At 47.9% G+C, this 27,516-nt stretch overlaps 1 protein-coding gene across 17 annotated transcripts in view; it reads right to left on the bottom strand.

Annotated features, from left to right (window-relative positions):
* BPTF (bromodomain PHD finger transcription factor) overlaps window positions 1-9,532 on the bottom strand; it is a 122,991-nt gene extending 113,459 nt beyond the window's left edge. For 7 of the 17 annotated variants that reach the window (XM_058675750.1, XM_058675756.1, XM_058675754.1 and 4 more), the window contains exon 1: window positions 8,558-9,532. In XM_058675750.1, the coding sequence (XP_058531733.1) occupies window positions 8,558-9,179 (622 nt within the window). In that variant the 5' untranslated portion in view covers window positions 9,180-9,532. The remainder of the gene's footprint in view (window positions 1-8,557) is intronic. The other 10 variants (XM_058675763.1, XM_058675755.1, XM_058675761.1 and 7 more) reach the window with 4 other exon arrangements.
* Window positions 9,533-27,516: the final 17,984 nt, after the last annotated feature.

Here is a 27,516-nt window from a genome sequence, read left to right as displayed (position 1 = left end):
ATACTCATTAGGAAGCAACCAACGTTGTGCTAAAAACAGAAAGTCAATCAGAGAGATGAAGAGCCTGGAAAACAGCGCATCTACATGGAACAGTAGCAAACAATTCCTAGTGGGATATACAATAGACCTACTGAGTCTCAAGTTTGGGTGACAGCAAAAACACTGTGGCCATAAAAGGAAGAGCAACAAGGCAAAACTAGGAATCACTAAACTTGAAAGTCTAGAAAACAGTAAGAAGATATTTTACAGACCTCACAGTAAACTGAGCTAACAAAGAAAATGACACAAATGAAAAAACAGTAACTCTGGGAAAATAATTAACTCCCCCCTTAAAAACACCCCATCATCATAGTACAATACTTGACTCAGCAGTAAATGATATTTATAATCATGCTATAATCAACCTCCAATTTATGCAAAAAATATGCTATCTCCATGAGCGGAGGATAATGAGAGCTTAAGCAAAGGCAAACACGATGTCTCAACTGGCTGATCCTCTGCCTTGCAGCACGGGCATCCCATATGGGCGCCAGTTTCTGTCCCAGCTCCCCACTTCTGATCCAGCTCTCTGCTTATGGCCTGGGAAAGCACTGGGGGATGACTCAAGTCCTCAGGACTTGCCCCCAAGTCGGAGGTCCAGAGAAGGCTTGAGGCTCCTGGTTTCAGACTGGCTAAGCTTTGTGGCCATTTGGGGAGGGAACAATCTTTCCTGCAGTGAAACGAAGCTCTTCTCTCTGTAAACATGATTTTCCAATAAAAATAAATAAAGCTTTAAAAAGAAAAAGGAGTGGGTAAAAAGAATCATAAGAAGGCTAAATCCTTATCTATCATAACTGACAAAAAGTATTCTTTAAATTGTCATAGTGCAGTGGGCACTGTGGGACAGATGCACACATCCCATGTTAGAGTGCCTGGTTTTCACTCAGCTTAACCACCATCAATTAGCTTCCAATACAGCTTCCTGCTACTGTGCATCCTGGAAGGTAGCTGATGACGGCTCAAGTGCTTGAGTCCCTGCCATCAGGAGAGACCTGGACAGAGTTCCCGCCTGCCCGGGCCCAGCCCTGGCTGCTGCAAGCATTTGGGGAGTGAAGCAGCAGGAGATATCCCTGTCTCTTTGCTTCCAGAAAACTAAACATTTTTGAAGCAAGTAAACATAAACAACTTTCCAGGAGAGGCAAATCAACAGAGAACGAAAATAGGTCACTGGTTGCTAAAGCTTGGGGTGAGAGAAGAACAAGAAGTAACTGCTATACACATGAGTTGATCTTTGGGGTAATAAAAATGTTCTAGAACTGGGTAACGTTAATGGTTGTATAATGCAATAAGAAGACTAAAAACCATAAAATTACACACCTTAAATTAAGACAGTCAATTTTACACTGCTGCCTACAATGTACACATCCCATATAGGCACCAGTTTGAGCCCCAGCTGCTCCACTTCCAATCCAGCTCCTTGCTAACGTGCCTGGAAAAGCAGCAGAGGACGGCCCAAATCCTTAGGTCCCAGTACCCACATGGGAGACCCTGAAGAAGCCCCTTGTTCCTGGCTCTGGCCTGACCACAATATCGTTTTCTCTACTTCTTTCTCTGTGTAACTGATTTTCAAATAAATATTCTTAAGTATATTTATTAAATATATAACATAGGGGAACAAGACAGTAGCCTAGTGGCTAAAGTCCTCGCCTTGCATATGCTGGGATCCCATATGGGTGCCGGTTCATGTACCGGCTGATCCACTTCCCATCAAGCTTCCTGCTTCTCCTATTAACACAACAAAATGAAAAAAAAATCAGTAACAGCAAGATATCTAGAGAGGCCAGCACAACGGCTCAACAGGCTAATCCTCCACCCCGTGGCACCAGCATCCCATATGGATGCTAGTTCATATCCCGTCTACTCCACTTCCCATCCAACTTCCTGCTTGTGGCCTGGGAAAGCAGTTGAGAATGGTCCAAAGTCTGGGGAGCCTGCACCCAAAGGGAGATTTGGAAGAAGCTCCTGGCTCCTAGCTTCTGATCTACTCAGCTCTGGCTGTTGAGGCTACTTGGGAAGTCAATCAATTGCGGATGGAAAATCTTTGTCTCTCTCTCCCTTTCTTTCTTTGTGACTCTGCCTTTCAAATTAATAATTTTTAAAAAGAATTTTTTTTTTAAGAAAAGGGAGGCAGAATACAACTGTGATAAGCAGACATTCAAAAACAGAGAGCAAGGTAAGCACGAGAAATGCAGGAAGACTTCTCATAGGAAGGGGGCTTTGAGTCTAGCTGAGAGCTAGGGGGAAACTGGCATCAGCTAGGATTCTATCCTATCTGTGCCACTCAGGTTACTCTCCCCCCACACCACTACCCTCTCACCATCCACATCTCATTTCCAAGGGCTTGTAGTAACAGAGCAAAAAGAAACTTGGGGAGCAAGGGGAGGAGGACTGGACAGAAGAGCCCTGAGTTCTTGGTCTTAGTAATCCCAGTGCCACCGCACACGCTTTCCAACACACTGCCATTTGGCACACTGCTGCATTTCTTTTTTTTTTTTTTTTTTTAAAGAATTATATAATTTGGGCCCGGCGGCGTGGCCTAGCGGCTAAAGTCCTCGCCTTGAAAGCCCCAGGATCCCATATGGGCGCCGGTTCTAATCCCAGCAGCCCCGTTTCCCATCCAGCTCCCTGCTTGTGGCCTGGGAAAGCAGTCGAGGACAGCTCAAATCTTTGGGACCCTGCACCCATGTAGGAGACCTGGAAGAGGTTCCTGGTTCCCGGCTTCAGATCGGCGCAGCACCGGCCCGTTGCGGCTCACTTGGGGAGTGAATCATCGGTTGGAAGATCTTCCTCTCTGTCTCTCCTCCTCTCTGTATATCTGACTTTGCAATAAAATTATATAATTCCTTTTTTTTTTTTTTGAAGATTTATTCATTTTATTACAGCCAGATATACACAGAGGAGGAGAGACAGAGAGGAAGATCTTCCGTCCCGTGATTCACTCTCCAAGTGAGCCGCAACGGGCCGGTGCTGCGCCGATCTGAAGCCGGGAACCAGGAACCTCTTCCAGGTCTCCTACATGGGTGCAGGGTCCCAAAGATTTGAGCTGTCCTCGACTGCTTTCCCAGGCCACAAGCAGGGAGCTGGATGGGAAACGGGGCTGCCAGGCTTAGAACCGGTGCCCATATGGGATCTTGATGCGTTCAAGGCGAGGACCTTAGCCACTAGGCCACCACTCTGGGCCCACACCGCTGCATTTCTAACATACCGCTGCATTTCGCACACACTGCTGCCATTTCTAAACATACCACCACATTTCTAACACACCTCTGCTTTTCTAACATAGCGTTGCATTTCCAACACACTGCTGCATTTCCGACACACTGCTGCATTCCTGTATCTGCTGGTGAGTGAGGACCAGAAAGGAGCCCAACCAGACACAAGAACTATAGCCAAGATTACACATGAGGACATGCCTCCTCACTACTCACACTGAGGCCTTTCAGTCACTCTTTGGCTCTCATTTTCTTGTGGTTAATCCTCAACTTTAACATCTTTTCATGCTGTTATCTGAAAACACAGCACATTAACTTCCTTATAACTCATGCTCATTGCGACTAAACCACAACTATTCTTACAGAGGCATGACAGGTGCCTCCCCCTTACATCACTTTTGACATGTCAAGGCCCAAAGAATGCTGATGCACCTGTTAGACTTCCAAAACCGATCCAAATCCCACCAGTATCTGCTCTGATCCATCCTGCAGGCAGAAACAACACTAAATTCCCAGGCATCTGCCAGAAATCATATCCCACCATTTCCACATCTTCTGATTGAGCCCCCAACACTTGAAACCAAACACATATGAAATAAATTTGAGATAGAGAGCTTCAGATCACCCCCTGAGAAAGGGACATGCTAGCAGCTTAAGAGTACAGCCCTTGGGGTGTTGGGGAGTTAAAGCTGCCTGAGGCCCACAGCCTTGGCTCAGTCCTTACTGGACACATGAGGGAAAGAAAAGTACAATAATGCCAGCTTGGTTCTTCAAGTACTACCCAACACAGCATACAACAGCAGCTTTAGAATTTATTTCCTACTCACACCTCAGGCTCTTGCAAAACTGTTACTTACAACTGCCCACACTTCACTGTCAGTGCGAGGACTTCTCACTGCCCCTCCTCTCCAGGCCCCACAGTCCGAGTCCATGCAAAGAGGCACACCCCCACACAATCTTCCTCAACAGTCTCCTATGGTCTCAAAGTTGCAAAGCACTTTATACCTAACTTGTAGCAATGAGGAATTCCATTTATACTGAAAAAGTATTTGGCACTGGTGGAAGTTAAAACTGCCAAATCAATACCACATCTGGGGCCCAGCGTGGTGACCTAGCAGCTAAAGTCCTCACCTTGAATGCACCAGATCCCAGCAGGGCGCCGGTTCTAATCCAGCTCCCTGCTTATGGCCTGGAAAAGCAGTTGAAGACAACCCAAAGCCTTGGGACCCTGCACCCATGTGGGAGACCCAAGAGAGCTCCTGGCTTTGGATCGGCTCAGCACCAGCCATTGTAGTCACTTGGGGAGTGAATCCAGACTGAAAAATCTTCCTCTTTCCTCCTCTCTATATATATCTGACTTTGCAATAAAAATAAATAAATCTTTAAAACAAAAGAAAAAGCATCTGTTTCAGGTGATGTACAAACCCACTGGTGTCATCTCAGCCACTGAAATCCGACTGTTGTCTCCCTCAGAGGATGTAAGTCACTCGTTCTGTCTTGATAGCAACAGAAATTTTGCCTTCTGAAGTCAACAGAGGTTCCAAATTCCAAAATTCCAGGCAATAGTCTGAGAAGCCACAAGACAAACGCAAGATCCACCCTGTTTCAAGCATGATTTAATTTCTTAAAATAAGCAAATGCTTAACTTCAAAAAGCTGTCAGAACTTTATCAGCTATGACAGCTATCCATAAAAGATTTCCAAAACAGGGCCCGGCGGCGTGGCCTAGCAGCTTAAGTCCTCGCCTTGAACGCCCCGGGATCCCATATGGGCGCCGGTTCTAATCCCGGCAGCTCCACTTCCCATCCAGCTCCCTGCTTGTGGCCTGGGAAAGCAGTTGAAGATGGCCCAAAGCTTTGGGACCCTGCACCCACATGGGAGACCCGGAAGAGGTACCTGGTTCCCGGCTTCGGATCGGCGCGCATCGACCCGTTGCGGTTCATTTGGAGAGTGAATCATCAGACGGAAGATCTTCCTCTCTGTCTCTCCTCCTCTCTGTATAATTGGCTTTGTAATAAAATAAATAAATCTTTAAAAAAAAAAATTTCCAAAACAATCCAATCCTTCTCAATGTATTGACAAACTCTGTCATAAAACCTTTAGGCTAGGGCTCAGCGGCGTGGCCTGGTGGCTAAGGTCCTCGCCTTGATCCCATATGGCTGCTGGTTCTGGTCCCGGCAGCTCCACTTCCTGTCTGTCTCTCCTCCTCTCAGTGTATCTGACTTTGTAATAAAAATAAAAAAGAAATCTTTAAAAGAAAAGAAAAAAAAACCTTTAGGCTAAAATAATTCTTACTTCAAAAATACAGATAATAAGAGGTTTCTTCAGTCAAATGCTTCCACTTAAACAAAACTAATTATTTCAATCTTGTATTAGCATGTTGATTTTAAATTTTTCTTTATAAGAGGAAAATAACCTTCAATGAATAAACTTTTTAAAAGCTATGACTACATCAACAGTTCTATGTAGGTACTTAAAAAACTTCATGAAAAAATGGAATACAAAGTCAAATTCCTTTGGTGCAGAACAATTTTGCTTTCATCACACACAATTTCCTTAAACTTTTCGAAGACTCCTGATAATACTTACAAAGTACTTGATAAAGAGATGAATACGTTATTCCTGAAACCAGGGTTTTAATGTTGCAGCTAAACCATCATTCTAAAATAAAGCATACTCCTTCCTCTCACAGCTTTAACAGTAAACCAAGAGTCAATCCAATCATATTCCTTCCTCTGGACTTCAGATATCTTAAGTCAGTCATAAAACTTTTTTTTTCTTTTTTTTTTTTTAATCTTACTTAGTTTATTAGGGTACAAAGGGTCAAGGGCTACAGGGTGAAAGTGGGTAATACCATTGTTTCCACACTAATATTACCATTTTTCCCTGTATCTGGGGTCAGGGGAGAAACAAAGAGAAAAGCCCCACCCAGCCTCCCCTAAAACTTTTTTCTTTCAAAGCTTACACATGCTTTACCTGCCAGCCCTCCTCTAGGACATAAGAACAACACAACTACTGACACTGCCATCAAGCACTGCCACCCACGAGGCAAGGGGACACTTCCTAAAAGTTCGTAACACAGAATGCAACATCCATTTTTACCATCATCTCGGGAAATAATCATATCCATACACAAAACATACAAAGAGAAGAAAATGTCTGTTAAGATGAAACAGGACTCAAAAAACAGTAACTCTGCTATGGAACGCAGAAACTGATCAAACCGTGGATCAGAACCTAACGAGATCAACTTTTCATTGCCTAAGTCCAAAATATTCAGTAGTTATACCTCCCATTATAGAATGATCAGTACTTCAGCTATTACAAGTTCTTACCCGACGATTAATTATTCATTCAGCCTTCTTTGATGAGCACCTGCTACAGGCAAACCATCAGTCTGGAGCTACAGGGAGTACAAGGTCGATATCTGCTTCTAAGCAGTTAATGTTATACATGGTCAGGACAAGTATCTACCAGGTAGGTTCCCAATGTCATCACGAAAAACAAAATGTCACAGAAGCTATCATGAGCATTCGAGTATAAAAAAAAAAGAAAAGAAAAGAAAATGACAGGAAGCCTCACGACAAACTGTACCTGAGTCCAGCACAGCCACCAACCCCAAGCACGCAGCTGGGCTGGGCCTTCCAATGGAAGTTAGCGGGATTGCCTGCCGTCAGCATCTAACCAGACAGAAACTTCTCCACTAGTGAATGTAACTTGGGCTCCACGTACAAAGAGGATCAACAGGACTGCTCACGGAGAAAAGTACTACAATGAGAGCTGTGCTAACAGGAAGTCAGCAAGAATCAAACACCTACACAGAGCGCCAACACGGGACAGCTGATTCATGTCATTCTGCCAGGCAGCCTCACTGGGAGCAAGACAGGTCCTATTCCATTCTGTCAGGCCTAAGAAATTACCTTTTCTGCTGTAATGTTGGGACCCACTGTATGGGTTTACATCTGGGGATAATACTTCTCCAGTTTGTATTTATAAAGAAAAAGGAAAGAAAAGAGAAAAAGAAGACTGATTTCCATTCAACTGCTTCTACCACCCTGGTCTCTCCAAAAACAACACATTTCCTAATAAACTACTTTGTAAATGTTGTTTAAGCCACACTGCAATTTAGTTAATGAAGACTAACAAAACATAAAAGCCATGTAGACTGTTGCTACAAGTTATGTTTCTTGTCCCCCACTATAATATACCACTTTGTATTAAATAACACAAAGCAGCAATTGGTTGTGTTTTTAACCAAAATGCATCTCTTTGGGAAACTTTCCGGGAACCGGGAGAAGCGGTCACCGCTGAGACATTGGCTACAGGTCCGGGGAGGACTAGCTCTTTAGAAACAAAAAGGGAAAGTCAGTAATTAATTCTTGGCCTCTTCCTGCAGCGCCTCAGAAGTTCCTCTCCCGCAACTGCCGCACATCCTCTGCAACAGGTGACGCCAACCTGCTCTTCCCGGCAAAGCCAGGAAACAGACGACCGGGGGCGCACCTACCTGTCCCTACTACTTTCGCAAATCGGGTAAATTTCCCATTTTGGTTTCCAGGGCTTCCCTGTTTTGCTTTTTTCATCAGCCATTTACTAGCAACTGTTGCACCAGCCCATTAACACTCCAAGAATAAAAACAAACACGGGACTAGATAAGGCTCCCCAGCTCACACCACCAATCCAACCTTCTTCAGCACAATTTTTAAGGCGCCCAGCTAGTCATGGAAAGCGAAGCATGTTCTGTGCGTGCATTTGTATAGCACAATCTGTCTCAATCCTCAATTCCCTTTTAAGGAACGGATATATAGCAAAAAAGGGAAAAAAAAAATCTCAAAGAACCCATATTAGAAATGCAAAGAGGCTTGCAAAACAAGAGGCTTCTTTCATTCCAAAAACACACACGCAAACACACACACCAAAACAAGGGGAGAGAGATGAATGCAACGCATATGTGTGTGTGCCAAACTTTCAGTGCTGCCCGGTGGAGACACTGCACTGGCACAAATTCTGAAGAGGAAAAAAGCAGGGGTTTGGGGTGGGAGGCGGGGGAGGGAGGGACAGAGAGAGAGAGAGTGTGTGTATGGCCTGCAAAGTGCAACAATGCAATCTCCATTTTGAACAATGCGCCTCTTTCCTCTGGTAAATCTAGTTTTTTCTCGCCACTCGAGGTGCCGTCGCGTTTCCCGGCTCCCCCGCTCCGTCTGGGGGAGGGGGTGGTCGGAGCAGGAGGCTCGGCACTCGGGAGGGAGCGGGCAGGGGGAGGGGAGAGCGGTGGGGAAGGAGGCGGCAGCCACCGGGCTGGGTGTGTACCTGGAGTGCTACTGTAGGTGCTGTGGCTCCGGAAGCTGCTTTCCGTGCAGTAACTGGCGTCGTCGTCGTCGTCTTCCATGTCCTCCGGATAATCCGAGTCATCCTCGTCCTCCTCCATCTCCTCTTCCTCGTCGTCCTCGGAATCCTGGGTCTCCTCGGCGTTGCCGTCCTCCTCCTCTTCTTCCTCCTCTTCCTCCTCGGAGACCATGTCCTCCTCCTCCTCCTCCTCCTCTTCGCTCTCGTGGTCATCGTACACCACTTTGTTGACGGCCCTCCGGGCCGGGGTGGTCCGGGCCAGGTGGCCGTGGCCGCCGCCGCCGCCCCCCGTCCTGCCGCCCCCGCCTCCTCGCCCCCCCCGGCCCGGGGTGCTGGTGCTGGGGGGGGCCGACGGCTTCCTCCGGCTACTGCTGCCCCCCCGGGGCGAGCTCAGCCGCGTCTTGGGCGCCACCTCAGCCTGGGCGGCGGCCCACCTGCCCCGGCTACTGCCGCGGTGCCGCGAGCGGAGCCCCCCGATGGGTCCGGACGTGGGCGGAGGCGGCGGCGGCGGCGGCGGGGCCGGGGCGCAGCGCTCCGCAGCGGGAGCCGCGGGCTGCTTGGGCGGCCTGCCCCGCCGGCCCCTCATGTCGGAGCCGAGGCGGCGGGGAGGAGGGGGGGGAAGAGGGAAAGCGGAGGGGGAGGGGCGGGCGCGAGGGCGGTGGTGGGGGGCGCTGGGGCCGGGTGGGGAGGCCGGCGGGCCCGGGCGGGAGGGGCCCGGCCGACGGCAGCGGGTGGAGGGAGAAGGCTCAGTCCGAATTGCTGGGGCCCCACTCCGGATCGCCTTCAGCCGCCATCTTGTTTCTTCCCTCTCGCTCGGTGACTGGGAGAACCGACAGCGGCCGCAGGCCCGGAGCGCGGTCACGTGAGCTGCGCCGCCGACGAGCCTGGGACGGAGCGAGGCGGCGCGACGGCCGCTAGGGGGAGCGCGGGAGCGCCGAGTCGCGGGGGCGGGGGAGCCTGAGGCGCCGGGCCGCCCGGGAGCTCCGGGACCGCGGGCGCTGGCGGCGTCGGGGAGAGAGGGGCGAGCTGCGCCCCGAAGGTCCCTCAGCCCGAAGGTCTCGGGGGGACAGAAGCACCCCCATCCACCCGGAGGGACTCCTCCCGGAGCCCGAGCTCAGCAGGGCCTCCTCCCGGGCCTCACCAAGAGGGGAGCAGGAGAACCCCGTAAATATTCCCCATCCCGCTCCTCTTGGGGAAACTGATGCTGACATCAGAACCCGAGTGTCGCAGCTGAGGAATAGGGGGAGGGAAGCCCCCAAGTGACTGAGGGCGACAGCTTCGGTGGGAAACGAGCCCCCCAAAATCTGAAACTCCCGGGGTTCTAGAGCATCCTGAAACAGATCCAGTTGACAACTGCCCGGGGACGGCGCCAGGAGCCACGCCTCGGGCGACCCGACCCCACGGGGTCCCTGCCGAAACTCCCCCACCCTAAAAGCTTCTTCGCGCAGACAGGGTCGGCCTGTCACCTGTCCCCCGGTCCCGCCGGAAGCTCGACCCCCTCAGTCAAGAACTTGAGGGTCTCTGACTTTGGGCAGCGGGAAAAGCAACGTCCCACTTACAGTCGACTTCTCCCTACTGTTTGTGTCTGGTATTGCGCGATGATTTTAATAGCTTTATCTCACCTGGCCACGGGTTATCCCAGGCCACCAACCCTAATGACGAAGTTCCAATCCCCCACCCCGACCCCGCCGGAAGACCGAATTAGGGGCGCTCATCCCCGAGCTGGCCAAGGCCTGGAGATGAGAAAAGGGTTTGTGGAAACGCTTCATGCTTTTTACTGGAATACGGGACAATCAAGAAATAATTTGCAGAAAAATAGTTAATGAGATTCTTCCCACCCTGCAGCTTGTTGCAGTCTAGCCTGGACGGAATGCTACCGGAATGAATGTTCACACCTAAGCACTAATGATCAAACTAAAGCCTTCAGTACCATTCAGCTGAACACCGAAGGTGGCAAATTTACATATCTATAGGGACCGAGAAGTAGGTAAAGAAAGTGGGTCAGGCCTGGTAGGCAGGGAAAGATGGCCCCTTTGGATGGGTTCTGGCACCCAGAGAACCTGGCTGAGTGCAGCTGTTGCGGTGGTGTGAGGAGTGACCCAGTAGGTGGAAGAGCTCTTCATTTCCCTCTGTAATTTTGCCTTTCAGATAAATAAATAAATATTTATTTAAAGGGAACTGTCTTTACTGCCTAAAAGACAGTGACTTTCTGGTCTCTCGCTCTGTCTCATTAACTCAAGTAAAATTTAAAAAAAAAATTTTTTTTAAAGATTTATTTTTTATTACAAAGCCAGATATACAGAGAGGAGGAGACACAGAGAGGAAGATCTTCCATCCGATGATTCACTCCCCAAGTGAGCCGCAACGGCCGATCCAATGCCAGGAACCAGGAACCTCTTCCAGGTCTCCCACATGGGTGCAGGGTCCCAATGCATTGGGCCGTCCTCGACTGCTTTCCCAGGTCACAAGCAGGGAGCTGGATGGGAAGTGGAACTGCCGGGATTAGAACCGGCGCCCATATGGGAACCCCGGTGCGTTCAAGGATAGGACTTTAGCCGCTAGGCCACGCCGCCGGGCCCAAAAAACAAATGTTTTAAAGATGGTGACTGAAATACGGGCCTGAAATGACAGATCCTGAGAATTTTTTTTTTTTTCAAGAACATGTGGAAATGTGGATTTCTTGTGAAATTTCAGGGTCCTTAAATGCTGGCAATTGATGCCAGTGTCGCCAGTAGCGTAAGCTACTGACTGCAATGCCTGCATCCCATGTAAGTGCATAATATCTGCATCTTTATATATAGAGAGAGAAACAGAGAGATCTGTAACTTTGCTGCCTTTCAAATATTTTTTAAAGGAGTTTTTATTTTGTTTGTTTGTTTATTATTGTAAAGTCAGGTATATAGAGAGGAGAGACGGAGAGGAAGATCTTCCATCCGATGAGTCACTCCCCAAGTTACCACAACAGCTGGTGCTGCGCCGATCCAAAGCCAGGAGCCAGGAACCTCCTCCACGTGTCCCATGCGGGTGCAGGGTCCCAAGGCTTTGGGCCATCTTCAACTGCTTTCCCAGGCCAAAAGCAGGAAGCTGGAAGGATGTGGAGGAGCTGGGATAAAAACCAGCGCCAATATGGGATCCCAGTACATGAAAGGCGAGGACTTCAGCCACTAAACTACTGCACTGGGAACATATATTTTTTTAATTACAACTAAGTCAAATTTTAAAAAGCACTAAAAATTGATCACAATATGCACAGTTCAGATAGAGCCCAGGGTCTGCAAATTTGCATGTGTCCTATACAATGTGAAGTACAGTTCTGTGTGCTACGAAGAATACACAGATACTAGAAATGAACATAGCCTTCAGGCTTTACATGGGGGGAAGGCATTCACCAGCGCTAACCCTAAATATCCCAGCGGCCAGCACACTTGCATTGTTTAAGAGCTCTTAGTTACAAGCCACAGAGAACTTGACCGGCTCGTATGACTGCAAACAGAACTTACAGGAAGAACCATCTAGAATCCTTCGCTCTATGTGTGAATGGAATCTGGCGTGCTCAAGTTGTTGCCTTCTGTTGGGCTCAGAAGCCCAGCATTCCGTAATCAATCCTATGGCCCATAAAGCCAGTCACTTGTGGTTGTGACCGTGTGTTGTAAAGTCAGTTCCTTGGGCAGATATCCAGAGATGTATGAGATGCCAGGTGGATGAATGAGGTATTTGATATGCTCATGTGGGGAGATTATGATAGGAGCATGACTGGCAGAAATAGCTGATCTCAGCTCAGTCTGAGCCCCTTCCCAAGGACATGTGCTCACTGGGACCACCATGATAGAGCATATGACAATGATTGCCTTCAAAATGGGTCCTCAAGCCTGGCGGTGGCTTGATGGCAGGCCCTTCTCTGGGGGTTCTCATAGAGCACCATGCCAGAGTAACGGGCAGCCTCAAGCAATTGCCCAGCTTCATGGCCTGTGGACTGTGAGCACTGATGAAGATTGCATGATATAAAAAAAATAATAATAAGGCCTGGCGCAGTAGCCTAGCAGCTAAAGTCCTCACCTTGCACGTTGTGATCCCATATGGTGCCAGTTCTAACTGCAACAACCCTGCTTACCATCCAGCTCCCTGCTTGTGGCCTGAGAAAGCAGTAGAGGACACCCCAAAGCACCTGCGTGGGAGACCTGGAAGAAGCTCCTGACTCAAGACTTCAGATCAGTGCAGCTCCAGCCTTTGTGACCACTTTGGGAGTAAATTATCACTTGGAAGATTTTCTTCTCTGTAAGATGATAATAATAGGGCCTGGTGCAGTAGCCTAGCGACTAAAGTCCTCGCCTTGCACATGCCAGGATCCCATACGAGCTCCACTCTAATCGTGGTGGTCCCACTTCCCATCCAGCTCCCTGCTTCTGACCTGGGAAAGCTGTACAGGACAGCCCAAAACCTTGGGACCCTGCACCTGGGTGGGAGACCTGGAAGAGACTCCGGGCTCATGGTTTCAGATCAGCTCAGCTCTAGCCATTGCAGTCACTTGGGGGAGTGAATCATCTTTAAAAATAAAAATAATAATAATAAAATTTAAACTTTAACTATATAAAAATAGGCCCTACACAATTGCGGTAGTGAGGGCTGTCTTGAGGGAAGCCCATGATGAGCTGACTATCACTTCAGCCCAAGTACGTGGCCAATGGTCATGATCTCAGTAAGCAGACACTGGCTGGGGAAGGAGCTTGACCTACATATACGGGCAACTCTTCTTGTCTACCTGCTGATGAAAGCCTCCCTAGCTGTGAGGATGTTTTGATGAGTATTCACATTGGACTACTCTACGAGGGTCCATCTGGATCCTTTCTCCCAAACTTCCTTGTCGCTGATCTAAGTCCACGATGGCCTGAATTGATGTAGAGCCTTCTCCTCACACAATCATGAGAGTACACCTCAAACTTCTGTCTCCTGGGAGAGATTTTTTTGTCACTATCCCTCCAGCCTGCTTTGAAGCACAGTGATGTCACTTCCTCTGACACTATCTGCAAACCAAACTCAAATGTGGTCCTGCTCCATCACTTGGTCACAGAGAGATCTTCTTAAGGTCATGGTTGAGAACTGAGGGAGTAATGGCTATAAAATGAGACTGAACACGCTTGCACCTTTTCTGTACTTCTTAGAGACCTGTTCGTGCCTGTTCCTATAATATACCTCGATCTCTTAAGGAAAGAAGTGCTTCTGGACACACCCTATGGCTAAGTGGAACAGACACTCCATTCAAGCTAAACCATACAAACATATGGTCACCTGGTTTTTACTCTGCCATGGCCCCAGGTTCAAAGTCAGAGTATCCCACATCAGAGTGCCTGGTTCCAGTCCCAGCTGCTTCATTGCTGATCAAGCATCTTGTTTATAACCACACTGAGAAGCAGGTGGTGGCTCAAGTACTGCATCGCTGCCAGCCACGTGGCAGACCCAGACAAAGTTCCTGGCTGCTGAATTTGGCCTCACACAACCCCACCTGTTCCACGCAGCTGGGGAGTGAACCAGTTCATGGAAGATCTCTCCCCATTATTCCTTTCAAATAAAATGAAAATAATTATTTTTTAAGAAAACAGTGACATAATGAAGCACATGTGTATGTGATAGTCTTATTGTTTTAAAAGCTTTATTTTTATTGGAAAGTTAGATTTACAGGGAGAAGAAAAGAAAGATTTTCCGTCTGCTGGTTCACTTCCCAATTGGCAATAACGGCCAGAGCTGAGCCATTCCAAAGCCAGGAAACAGGAGCCCCTTACGGGTGTCTCATGTAGGTACAGGGTCCTATGGCTTTAGAACATCCTCTGGTGCTTTCTCAGGCCACAAGCAGGGAGTTGGATTGGAAGTGGAGCAGCCAGGACATGAACCAGCGCCTCTACGGGATCCCAAGGCAAGGCTTTAGCCACTGAGCCACAGTGCCAGGCCAAGCTGCATTATTTGCTTCATATCCATTGTAAATCCTTTAGCCATTGCCACTGTTTGATTCCAACTGACATGGTTTTTCTGTTGATTTATTTTGTCGCTGTCTGCAAGCCTCGGACTACAGATAGTAGCCATTCAGCTGTCAGTCTGATAGCTTAATACTTGATGTATGTTCTCTCTCATGAGTCTCCAAAGACTGGACCATCACAGACTACCTCAAACTGGCATTCCTGAGAGTCACTAACCTGCATCCGTTCTGATGTCAGTATCCTTATCAGCTGGAGTTAGGATGGCAGAAAGCAGAAGCCAGCACTCCTTGTTTAGCCTTCACAGAACCTCTGAGCATGCCCGCGAGCCAGGGTGTGCGCCTTTGCAGCCAGGAAGTGTCCAAATCAAGCTGTAGAATGGAATCAGGGAAGTCAGCCTGGCTGCCAGGAACACAGCCCAGCATGCCCCACTGTCACTGCCAACATGGCACTGGCCACTGCCTCACAGCAGTGCTGACTTCCAATTAAAGGCAAGGGTGGGTGGGCGGGCCTGCAAACAGGGTCAGGCTGCATGGAGGTGGGGATAAAGACAGCAAATCCCTGGGGTCTTGTCTCCCAGAGGTGGGGCAGCCATCCCTCCTAACAGGAAGGGTTCCTTAAACCTGGGATTGGGTGCAGATCAGATGGCATATGACACACAGAAGCCAGCCTGGTTGGATTTGGACTTGTGTGGGTTGGGTGACATGTCGTAGAGCTGTGGTTAAGACTCACAGTCAGAAACAGGAACTGGTCTATGAAGAAGTGATTATCTCTGTGATCCTAGACAGGTCGCAGAAGTTGGCTGAGCCTCTGTTTCCTCACAAATGAGATATAGGAGCTGGGCTAGAGCAGGGCTCTCCACAAGTTCAAGTCTCAGCTGCTCTGGTCCAGCTCCCTGCTGCACAATCAGGGAAGCAGTAGATGGTGGTCCAAGTACTTGGATTTTGGCTGCTTTTTTATTATTTTTTTTTTTAAGATTTATTTATTTTTATTACAAAGTCAGATATACAGAGAGGAGGAGAGACAGACAGGAAGATCTTCCGTCCCATGATTCACTCCCCAAGTGAGCCGCAATGGGCCGGTGCGCGCCGATCCAAAGCCAGGAACCAGGAACCTCTTCCGAGTCTCCCACCTGGGTGCATGGTCCCAAGGATTTGGGATGTCCTCAACTGCTTTCCCAGGCCACAGGCAGGGAGCTGGATGGGAAGGAAGGCTGCCAGGATTAGAATCAACGTCCATATGGGATCCCAGTGCATTCAAGGCAAGGACTTTAACCGCTAGGCCATTGTGCCAGGCCCCAAAATACAACTTTTTAATAAAGATTAATTTATTTTCACTGGAAAGGCAAATCCACAGAGAGAAGGAGAGACAGAGAGAAAAATCCCCCATCCTCTGGCTCACTTCCCAAGAGGCCACAATAGCTGGAGCTGAGCCAGTCCAATACGGCAGCCTCCCCGGGTCCTCCCATTTGGGTACAAGATCTCAAGGACTTGGACCACCTTTCACTGCCTTCCCAAACCACAAACAGAGAGCTTGATGGGAAGTGGAGCAACCAGGACATGAACCAGCACCCATATGACATCTTCTATCCCCTGGTTCACTTCCCAAATGGCTACAAGGGCCAGATCTGTACAAGGCCGAAGTCAGGCACCCAAAGCTTCTTCCTTGTCTCCCACATGATTGGCAGGGGCCCAAGCACTTGGCCCATCTTCTGCTGCTTTCTCAGGTCATTAGTAGGCATCAGAAGTGGAGCAGCCAAGACTTGGACCATTGCCCATATGCAGACTTAATCCGCTGTGCCACAATCCCAGCCCTATCTCACACTACCACGCTCTCCTGGGAAGAAAAGTCCCCTGAACGTAAGCAAAATGTTCAGCCCACCCAGTCTTCTGGGCTATCCACCAGTTCCCTGTTTTGGGAGGAATATCCATGTCTCCAGCTGAGAAAACAAATCCCATTTGGGAACTTAAAAACCTTGAATCTCTTTTTTTTTTTTTTTGAGGTTTTTTAAGTAATACTTTATTTTTTTTACCATATATTTTTATTGCATTTCCTTTTTTTTTAAACTAATTACATTGCATTATGTAATACATTTTTTTATGCACTGGGATTCCCTCGCCCCTCCCAAAACCCTTCCCCCACAGTGGATTGCTCCACCTTGTTGCATTTCCATAGTTCAAATTCAGTTGACATTCTTTCATTGGAGGTATTTACCAAGCATAAAGTCCAGCATCTTATTGTCCTGGTAAGTTCAATGGTTTCTTGGTGAGACCATCTCTGGTCTGAAGGTAGAGCCGGCAGAGTATCATTCCAATCAATTAAAAGTCCCAACATAATATTTCCAACCATTTACAACATTATGGCATTAATTGACATGGTATTGATTAACCAATATGTTAATAGGAAAATGCAGGTTCTCAACCACAACCTGTGACTTCTTCATAGACATTTCAATTTTGGTTTACATTCAACCGTATTCTATACACCTTAAAATGGCTTAGATTGCTATTCAACTGTCTCATGCCTATTTTAATTTTAGTCTTTAGCAGTTTATAGCATTGAAGCATGATTTCGCTGAACCTGGCTGTGTTTCAGGTGGTCTAACTCTATAATTCTAACAGGATATATGTCAACAGTTTTGGTGAGCATGTTTAGGAGGGGTGTGCAGAGAAATCTTCCATACCCCAGTTAGGAGTAACTAATCTTTGTGTCCCACCCAGTGAGGTATAAGTGCATCCCTGCTGACCCTTTCTTGTCTGGTTCTAAGCTTTCCTTGTTGTTCTCTATCTAGTCTCGTTTTGTTTGTTTGTTTGAAAAACCTTGAATCTCATTAGAGGTACCTCACCCAGTGAGATAAGGAGACCAAGCCATCTCAGTTTGCCACAGATATCCCAGTTTTGAAGGCCTTGCACAGTGGCACAGCAAGCTAATCCTCCACTTGCCAGTGTTACCATCCCAAATGGGTATGAGTTTGTGTCCTGGATGCTCCAATTCTGACCCAACCCCCTGCTTATAGCCTGGAAAAGCAGAGGAGAATTATCGTGATTAATTGAACATACAACAAGAAGAAGCTTAACGGAGAAATTATTTCATTATTCCACACTGCAGCCATCATCCACACTTTCAGGAAGACGCACTTTATTTGAAAACACAGAGACTTTGATACCCCAAAAGAACACAAAGGCTTTCATTAATTCTTATCTTATGTGAAACTAGCAATTCTTTGAATAATTATTCTAATGTTAGTAAAACTAAAAGAAAAGTAAGAGAGAAGGCATTAACAGCGTCTCGGTATGCTTTGGTCTGTTGTTTACAATTCAAGGAAAGCATAAGAGATAGTATTGAGGCCAGGGACACTTCTGTTATTTTTAACCAGAGGGAGGCTCAAAGGAGAGATAGCCCCGTGGATTTCAGTCTGCCACTTGGTGTTCCAAGGTTAGACACAAGCCCAGGTGTTCCTGGCTTGTGAATAGCTCCCTGGTCCACTGAGGCACTCAGCTCCTTCAAGGATGGTTCAGGTTATTGGGTCCCTGCTCCCACATGGGAGACCTGGAAGAAGTTGCTGGCTCCCAGTCTCAGGTCAGCTCAGCAATGGCCATTACAGCCATTTGGGCAATGAACAAGTGGCTGGAAGACTTTCTCTCCATCTCTCTTTCTCTCTGTAAAATTTGCCTTTCAAATAAAAGGAAATATATATTTTTTGAAGTTACCCTGTTGTAGCACCAAAAGGCTGCCATCTCAGGAAGCTCCGAGCACCAGCAAACTGGAGGGATGGGTCTCCCTCGGGGAGGAGTTCTTTGTGCACACAGCATGGTCAAAGGCTTGGCTAAAGAGTGACTGTGACCTTCAAGCTAGATACTTTGCAAACACTCAAGGGGGAGGGCAAAGGCTCTACCTAGTTTGTGGCGACCCTAGAGCCTTTGCAAAGCTGTGTAAGAGCAGGTGGGGGCATTGAGGCGGTGAAATTTGGGTATCAAGCTAATGAGGGCTCATTTAAGCCCACACGCCTGGAGAGGCCTAGAGCTTTGCGGACAGATTTACATAGCTAAGATCCCCAGACACATTTTTTTTTTTTTAAATGTTGGTTGAAAGGCAGAATGACAGAGAGCTTCCATCCCTTGGTTCACTCCCCAAGTGCCTGCAGTAGCAAGGACCTGGACTAGGCTGAAACCAGGAGCCAGGAGCTGCATCTGATCATGGATGACCATTATCTGAGGACTGGAGCCCTCATCTGCTGCCTTCTAGGTGCATTAGCAGGAGGTTGGATGGGAAGCAGAAGCGGGACATGATCCCAGTCACTGCGATACTGGATGAAGGCGTCCCAAGCAGTAGCTTAGCCTTCTCTGTCACATTTGCCCAAGCTAAACAATTTCTTTAAAGCTTTTCACACCTATGGCTCCACCAGATGCTCTCACAATTTCACAGCAGTGTATAGTCCATCCAGAGGATATTGAAAGTAAGCCAGAAATTTCCTGTTATAAATACACATGCATAGTGCTAAAAAATAAAGTTACAACAGGAAGATTTTCATTGATTTTTATTTTCATTCTACAAATAGGCAATACTGTGCTGCATAAAACAGAGTAAGTTTTCCGGGGAATTAAACAGAGGGATTGGTTTTATAGACAAAAAAGAGCTAAAGAAGGCAGAAACGATAAATAGAAAGTGGTTCATTTCAAACAAAGATAACATGCAGATTTGATTAGTGAATGATTACGATACATCAGGTACCTTTCCTTGGCTAAGAATGAAGGCAGAGGAAACTTCATGATTCAAAGCCAAGCTACATCAAGCTGTGTGGGACATCAGCCCTTAGCTCTAATCCTGCTCCTTAGAAGGTCAGATAAACTGCTTAGCTTTGGCTTGGTGATCTGAAATATGGAACATTAGAGTGAATGACTTCCCTGCAGTGGCATAGCAAGCTAATGCCCCACCTGAAGCACCAGCATTCCATATGAGCGTGGGTTCAAATCCCAGCTACTCCACTTCTCATCCAGCTCCCTGCTTAAAACCTGAAAAAGCAGTGGAAGGATACTCAAGTCTTTGGGCTCTTGCACCCACCTGGGTGACTGAGAAGAAGTTCCTGGCTCCTGGCTTCAGGTTAGCTAAGCTCTGGCCATTGTGACCATTTGAGAGATAAGTTACTGGATGGAAGATCTCTCTTTGCCTCTCCTCTCTGTACAATTTATCCTTCAAATAAAAATAAATAAATCTTTAAAAAAATGACTTTGATTTTGATGCTTAGACTGTTGCAGTCCAGCATATGAGTTTAGTCCAAGACAATGGCCTCTTGTGCCTTTCATTTAACAATGTCAAGTTATGTTTCTTATTTAGTGTTTTCAGATGATTTTTTTAAGATTTATTTATTTTTATTGGAAAGGCAGATACACAGAGAGGAAGAGAGACAGAGAGGAAGATCTTCTGTCCGATGGTTCACTCCCCAAGTGGCCGCAACAGCTGGAGCTGCGCCAATCCCAGTCCCAGATCCTGCATTTTCTAGGTAGTTCTGCAGTCTTACCTTACATGACTAGCCCCCAGTCCCAGCACTTGCCAGCTGGTGCTGCAGCAAAGCCCAGTCAGCCTGCACCTACTTTGGCTCATATGTGTACCAGTGAGTACAGTTGACTCGCCCAGTCTGGCTCACATGCCAGTCCACAGGTGGCTCTTCCCTGCTTGGTCGGCTTCTGGTGCCAGCTCTCACACTATATATACAGCGGGCCCTGTATATATATATTTTTAAACTTCTATTTTGAGATGGAAATTACCTCTACATTTTTATTTCATTTTATTTTTAAGATTTATTAATTTTATTACAAAGTCAAATATATTACAAAGTCAAATAAATAAATTTTTAAAAATGTATTTATAGGGCCCGGCGGCGTGGCCTAATGGCTAAAGTCCTCGCCTTGAAAGCCCCAGGATCCCATATGGGCGCCGGTTCTAATCCCAGCAGCTCCACTTCCCATCCAGCTCCCTGCTTGTGGCCTGGGAAAGCAGTTGAGGACGGCCCAATGCATTGGGACCCTGCACCCGCGTGGGAGACCCGGAAGAGGTTCCAGGTTCCTGGCTTCGGATCGGCGAGCATCGGCCCATTGCGGCTCACTTGGGGAGTGAATCATCGGATGGAAGATCTTCCTCTCTGTCTCTCCTCCTCTCTGTATATCTGGCTGTAATAAAATGAATAAATCTTTTAAAAAAATGTATTTATATTGCTAATGAAAGGAGCCAGAGAGAAAAGGCTTCTTGAAGGAATCCCATGTTATGTAATACCATTTGTGTGAAACGTTCAAGATTGGGCTAATCCACCAACACAGGAAGCAGGCGAAGGGTTACTGGAAGATGGGAGAGATGAGAGGCCCTGCCAGTGATTTCAGGACTTCTTGCTGGGGTAATGAAAATGTGCTAGAATTAGAGCCCAGCACAGTAGCCTAGCAGCTTAAGTCCTCACCTTGAATGTGCTAGTATCTCACATGAGCACTGATTCAAATCCCGGCAGCTCCACTTCCCATCTAGCTCCCTGCTTGTGGCCTGGAAAAGCAGTTGAGGACGGCCCAAAGCCTTGGGACCCTGCACCTGCATGGGAGACCTGGAAGAGGCTCCTGGCTCGTGGTTCCGGATCGTCACAGCTCTGGCCATTGCAGCGCAAGGGGAGTAAATCTACTAATGGAAGATCTCCTTCTCTATCTCTCTTCTCTGTACATTTGCCTTTCCAATGAAAATAAGTATTTTTAAAAATGTGCTAGAATTAGACAGTAAGCGATAGTCTCCCAACCTGGGGATCAATTGCAACCCAATGAATTGTACACTTACTTAAAGGGTGAAATGAATGGCACATGAATATCTAAATAAACCTGAAGAAAAATACGTAAGTTGGGCCCGGCGGCGTGGCCTAACAGCTAAAGTCCTCGCCTTGAACGCACCAGGATCCCATATGGGCGCCAGTTTTAATCCCGGCAGCTCCACTTCCCATCCAGCTCCCTGCTTGTGGCCTGGGAAAGCAGTTGAGGATGGCCCAAAGCCTTGGGACCCTGCACCCGCATGGGAGACCTGGAAGAGGTTCCAGGTTCCCAGCTTCGGATCGGCGCGCATCGGCCGTTGCGGCTCACTTGGGGAGTGAATCATCGGATGGAAGATCTTCCTGTCTGTCTCTCCTCCTCTCTGTATATCTGACTTTGTAATAAAAATAATTTTTTTTTTTAGATTTATTTTATTTTTATTACAAAGTCAGATATACTGAGAGGAGGAGAGATAGAGAGGAAGTGGAGCTGCCGGGATTAGAACCAGCGGCCATATGGGATCAAGGCGAGGACCTTAGCCACTAGGCCATGCTGCTGAGCCCAATAAAAATAAATCTTTAAAAAAAAAAAAGAAAAATATGTAAGTTATATGGAAAATGGGAGGTTGGGTAATAGCTATGCTTTGAATCTTTAATCCATTCCCTTTAGTCTTTATCTTGTTACTAGCTGCTACTATTATCATTGTTAGTTTGCATCTAGTCTGTTTTCTAACTATACTCCTCTGTAGGAAACATGAGAATGGTTCAGTGATTTTTTTTAAATTTTGAAACTTAACATTTCTTTTTTTTTTCACTATGTCTGTGATTCTACAATCCCCCAACCCCAAATGCCTAAGACATTTTATTTCATTTGGACTCTGCTTAGCTTGATCCTGCTTTCTCTTTTATTTAATATTCAGGAGCTGGTCCAGCCCCATGGCATAGTGACCTAAGCCTTCATTTGTGGCACCAGTACCCCCATGTGGGCACCAGTTCTAATCTCAGTTTCCCCTCCTCCCTCTCTTCCTTCTGATACATTCATTTATTAGAAAGGCAGACTGATGGAGAGCAGAAGAGACAAAGAGAAAGATCTTATATCCTGGCTTCAATGGTTGGAGCTGAGCAGATCCAGCGCCAGGAGCTTCTTCTGGTCTCCCACGCAGGTGCAGTCTAGACATGAAGGGTGGGAGTTGAAACCTTCGGTAGCGCTGCCAGGCTTGGGCAGTGCCCCTGCTCTTGGCCAGGGCCTGGTTCAAAGATCCTGCCTGGCCTTTGGAGTGGAGGCATCATCTCCCACTGGGGACTTCCTGGTACATTAGCTAGGCGAGCCTGGTTCAGTGCTCCCAGACCAACTACAGGGTGCCACCTCCAGGCCAATCCCGGGAATTGTCGCTTGGTGACCTGCACAACTATGCTCAAGTCTCTCAGGAAACAGCGCCAAGGGTCCAAGCTGCTGGGAGGGAAGACATCTCTCCCCAAACAACTGCGGGGTCAGTCCCCTGCGTTTCTATTCTGGTTGCTCTGAGAGACCTCAGAAAAGAAGAAAAAAAGAAAAAAAAACACTGTCAATCCTCCAGTACCAGCTTCCCAGTGTGTCTGTTTCAGAGATTAATAATTCTGTGTTTCTTACAGACTTATTTATTTAAAAGGCAGTGAGCTAGAGAGAAGGAGAGACACAGAGAGATCTACCCCTACTGGCTCACTCCCCGGATGACCACATCAGCCAGGTCTGAGTCAGACTGTAGCCAGAAATTAGAGGTCCCTCTGGGTCTCCCACGTGTGTGGCGAGGGCCAGAGCAGTTGGGCCATCTTCCATTGCTTGTCCAGGAGCATTGGCAGGGAACTAGATCAGAAGCAGAGCAGCCCCGACTGGAACTTGAGCTCTGATGTGGATGCCAAGTTGCAAACCACAGCTTAATGCACTGTACAACAAGGCAGACCCAATAATGTTTTATTTCTAACTTTGGGTCTTGGCTTTCTCCCAGTCATCGGCCTTCTACCCTTGAAATGATTCCTTCCAGCTGTCTTCCTCTCCTGCAGTGCCACATTAATAACTTGTGTGATAACTCAACTGACTAATCATCTAACTATAAGCATCAGTATCCCATATGGGTGCCGATTTGTGTTCTGGCGGCTCCACTTCCCATCCAGCTCCCTATTTTTGGCCTGGGAAAGCAGTGGAGGACAGCCCAAAGCCATGGGACCCTGAACCCACACGGGAAACCTGAAAGAAGCTCAGCGCCAACCATTGAGGCTATTTGGGAAGATCATTCTGTCCCTGTCCTTCTCTCTGTAAACCTGCCTTTCAAATAAAAAGAAAATTTTAAAAAGTACTTGTGATTGGGACCCGGCGCCATGGCCTAGTGGCTAAGTCCTCAACTTGAATGCACCAAGATCCCATATGGGTGCTCGTTCTAATCCTGGCAGCTCAACTTCCCATCCAGCTCCCTGCCTGTGGCCTGGGAAAGCAGTCGAGGATAGCCCAAAGCCTTGGGATCCTGCACCTGTGTGGGAGAACCAGAAAGAAGTTCCTGGCTCCTTGCTCCACATTGGTGCAGCACCGGCCGTTGCGCTCACTTGGGGAGTGAATCATCGGACGGAAGATCTTCCTCTCTGTCTCTCCTCCTCTCAGTATATCTGACTTTGCAATAAAAATAAAATAAAATCTTAAAAAAAAAGTACTTGTGATGACTGATATAAGTGGCCTGTGGTTAAGATAGAAGTCTTAGTGAATCTAGATGGTCTTTGGGGAGAGGGGCCCACCACTTAATCATCCATATCCCACACTCCCACCTCCACCTTGGAATAGTCAGGGCTTGACCAGACCAAGTTAGGAGCCTGGAACTCAATCCAGGTCTCTGCGATGGGCGGTAGGGATTCAAATGCTTCAGGCGTCACCTGCTGCCTTGCAGGGTACACGTGAACAGGAAGTGGATGTGAAGCAGAGCAGCTGCGACTCAGATCAAGTGATCTGCTATGACATAGAGGCATCCCAAGCAGCAACTGAACTGTTGTACCAAATGCCTGCCCCGCTCACTGTATTTTTAACCTTGTCCCTGAACCCCTGCCAACAGGAAACCAGACACACAGAGCTCCTCTATGGCATCTGTATAGGCCACAGAGGGGGTTGGACATGCTGCCGAGGTTCTTTGAAAGTGAAGTGCTAAACAAAAAGAAACACATGCATGCACACAAAGAAAAGGAACATCTCCAGCACCAACTGGTGCTCGTGAGAACCAGGGTGGGTGTAGGACAGGCTAGGCTAGGTCTCTGCCCCTGCTGAGCCATGTGTGAGCTGTGACTGGGTGTGGCCTGGCTTGGCTGGGATGTAGCACCTAACAGTAAGAACCGGAATGGGTGAGGGTTGGTCAGGAAAGGCCACTGTTCCTGCTTGAACAAGAGGTGGCACCCTGTAGTTGGTCTGGGAGCACTGAACCAGGCTCGCCTAGCTAATGTACCAGGAAGTCCCCAGTGGGAGATGATGCCTCCACTCCAAAGGCCAGGCAGGATCTTTGAGCCAGGCCCTGGCCAAGAGCAGGGCTGGCCCATGGATTCACTGGTGTCTCTGAGATCTGGCATTGGGAGAGGTTCTGATGGAGGAACTTGGGAGACTCCTCTGTCAGAACATAGTCCCTGCAGGCCAGCGCAAGAATCACAATAGGGAGCAGCCCAGAGTAGGCCAAGAAATGGTACCCACTGGCACACATTTGACTCAGATTGGGGGCGTACCAAGCTGGGCCAGTTCATAACACCCGCTGGTGAATCTAAGCACCAGAATAGAGTGTGGGCCAGGCCAGGTTGGAACACAACACAAGCCAGTTCATGTGAGGGCCAAGTCTAGGAGCTTCCTGGGTTGGGCTAGGTTGTAGCCCCTACCGGTGTGAGCTGGAATTATGGGTGGGATGGGACCAGCCAGGCTGCAGCATCCACTGGAAAATGCCAAGGCAAGACAGATCATGCTAGACTGGGCCACAGCATCCAACCAGCACACATGAAACCCAGTGAAGGGAGAGGGAAAAAGCTGATAGGGGTGTTGCATTGGGCTCACCTGCTGGACCACCACTATCACCGATGAGCCTGAGAGCTTAGATGGGGGCATAGTAGGCCAGGTAGAGCTACAACTCCTGTTGGCGTCATGTGAGCTGGATCAGGGGAAGTCAGGCTGGGTTGACTGTTCCTAAGTCAGAGTGGGTGTGGGTTGGTTAGTTTTGCTGCAGCATTAGTTGGCAGATGCTGGCATTGGGGTTGCAAATTCTCTCAAGTCAAACTGCAGAACCATCTGGAGAATGCAAGATCCGGGAGTGGGAGTGGGTCCAGTAGGGAAACTGTGGGCACCTCCCTCTGGATTGCCATTTCAACTAGTGAACATGAGAACCAGGACTGGGGCAGGCATGGCTAGACTGAGTGGTACCTGCTGGCATGTGTGTGGGCTGGATAGTGGGGCTGGTCAGGTCGAACTAGGCTTCAATACCCATTGACATATTTGAGAACTGAAGGGGATGTAGGACAGACTGGACTAATCTGCTGTGCATATTGGCAGGCACAGGAACCAGGACAGGGAGCATGCCTGGTAGAGGTTATTGTAGGTTGCTCCAATTAGGCTACAGCTCTCACTGGTTTGCATGAGGGTCGAGTGTGTACTGGAGAGGATTGGGCTAGACTGCGACAACCTTGGTTTGTGTAGAAGACAGGGCTCGAGAGAGAACTGACCCAGCAATTACAATGACCAGCATATGCATAAGCTGATTGGGGTGATGGACTGTGCTGAACCCTTTATTGGCAAACACACACAAAAATCAGGCCTGAGGTCACCTCAGATGAACTTTCTTTGGGGATCCCTCCAACTGAACCACTGGATTCAGAACCCAACCATGGAGGAAATTGCAGGTTCCATGGTCTGACCATGGAGTGCATGTATCAGAGCTGGGACTCCTCAGTTAGATAGAGCAATGGACAGCATATCCAGGTGCACATGGCGATTACGGCATTACACTGGAACCTGCAGTGGACACCTGGTACCGTAATGGAGGATGGAGGGCAGAACAAATTGATCAACTGCCCCAGCCAAGTGTTGGCAGTGAATACTTAGGCAAACGGAAACTCTAAGGTGGACTATGCCAACCAACAGATTCTGGAGAGTTTTTATCATGATTGGAGTAGCAAGATCAACAGTAAATCAGAACTGTTGAATTATCAAAACCTTTTGAGCATGATCCTTGGAACATGTCCTTTGGATCCTGCTGCACGCATAAGCCAGAGTGGGTGTGGGTTGGTTGGGTTTTGCTGCAGCATCAGCTGGCAGATGCTTTGGGAACCCTGGAATGGTGTTGGGTGGCTGACCCCCATCCCAGGGTGCAGAAGTCATTGGGAGGCTGGGTGGGGCTTCTCCGTTTATCTTCCCCCTTTCCCCAGATACAGGAAAAAAAAAAAGATTGTGGAAATAATGGTCTCACCCACCTTCCTTTAGCCCTTGACCCTTTGCAACCTAATCACCAATGTAAAAATCATAAAAAAAAAAAAAAAAAAAAAAAAGGAAAGGAAAGGAAAGTCTGCTCCACACAGTGCACCCGAGTCCAGAACCTAGGAAGGTCTTTCTCCCTCTCGAAGGGTTTTCTCAGCCTTCCATATTGTTCTTTTTGTATTCATGGTTCTCAAGCTATAAAGTTCCCCAGGAACTGGAGAAATGAGGGCGAACCCGAAAGAACTCTTCGTTCCTGGCTTCGGATTGGCACACACTGGTTGTTGCGGCCACTTGGGGAGTGAATCATCGATTTATTTTTATTTTCATTACAAAGTCAGATATACAGAGAGGAGGAGAGACAGAGAGGAAGATCTTCCACCCGATGATTCACTCCACAAGTGACCACAACGGCCGGTTCTGTGCCGATCCGAAGCCAGGAGCCAGGAACTTCCTCCAGGTCTCCCACATGGGTGCAGGGTCCCAAAACACTGGCCCGTCCTTGACTGCTTTCCCAGGCCCCAACCAGGGAGCTGGATGGGAAGTGGAGCTGCCGGGATTAGAACCGGCGCCCATATGGGATTCCTGGCGCATGCAAGGCGAGGACTTTAGCCACTAGGCCATGCCACCAGGCCCGAAAATAAATTAAAAAAAAAAAAAAGAAAAAGAAATCTGACATTGGGCCCCCATCCAGCCTGAGGCTCTCTCTGATTGCCTGAAGAGC

Source organism: Ochotona princeps, chromosome 17 (genome assembly GCF_030435755.1).
Source record: "Ochotona princeps isolate mOchPri1 chromosome 17, mOchPri1.hap1, whole genome shotgun sequence".
Classification (NCBI taxonomy): Eukaryota; Metazoa; Chordata; class Mammalia; order Lagomorpha; family Ochotonidae; genus Ochotona; species Ochotona princeps.
The sequence above is the reverse complement of the archived record's forward strand: the minus strand, read 5'-3'. Positions and strand labels throughout refer to the sequence as shown.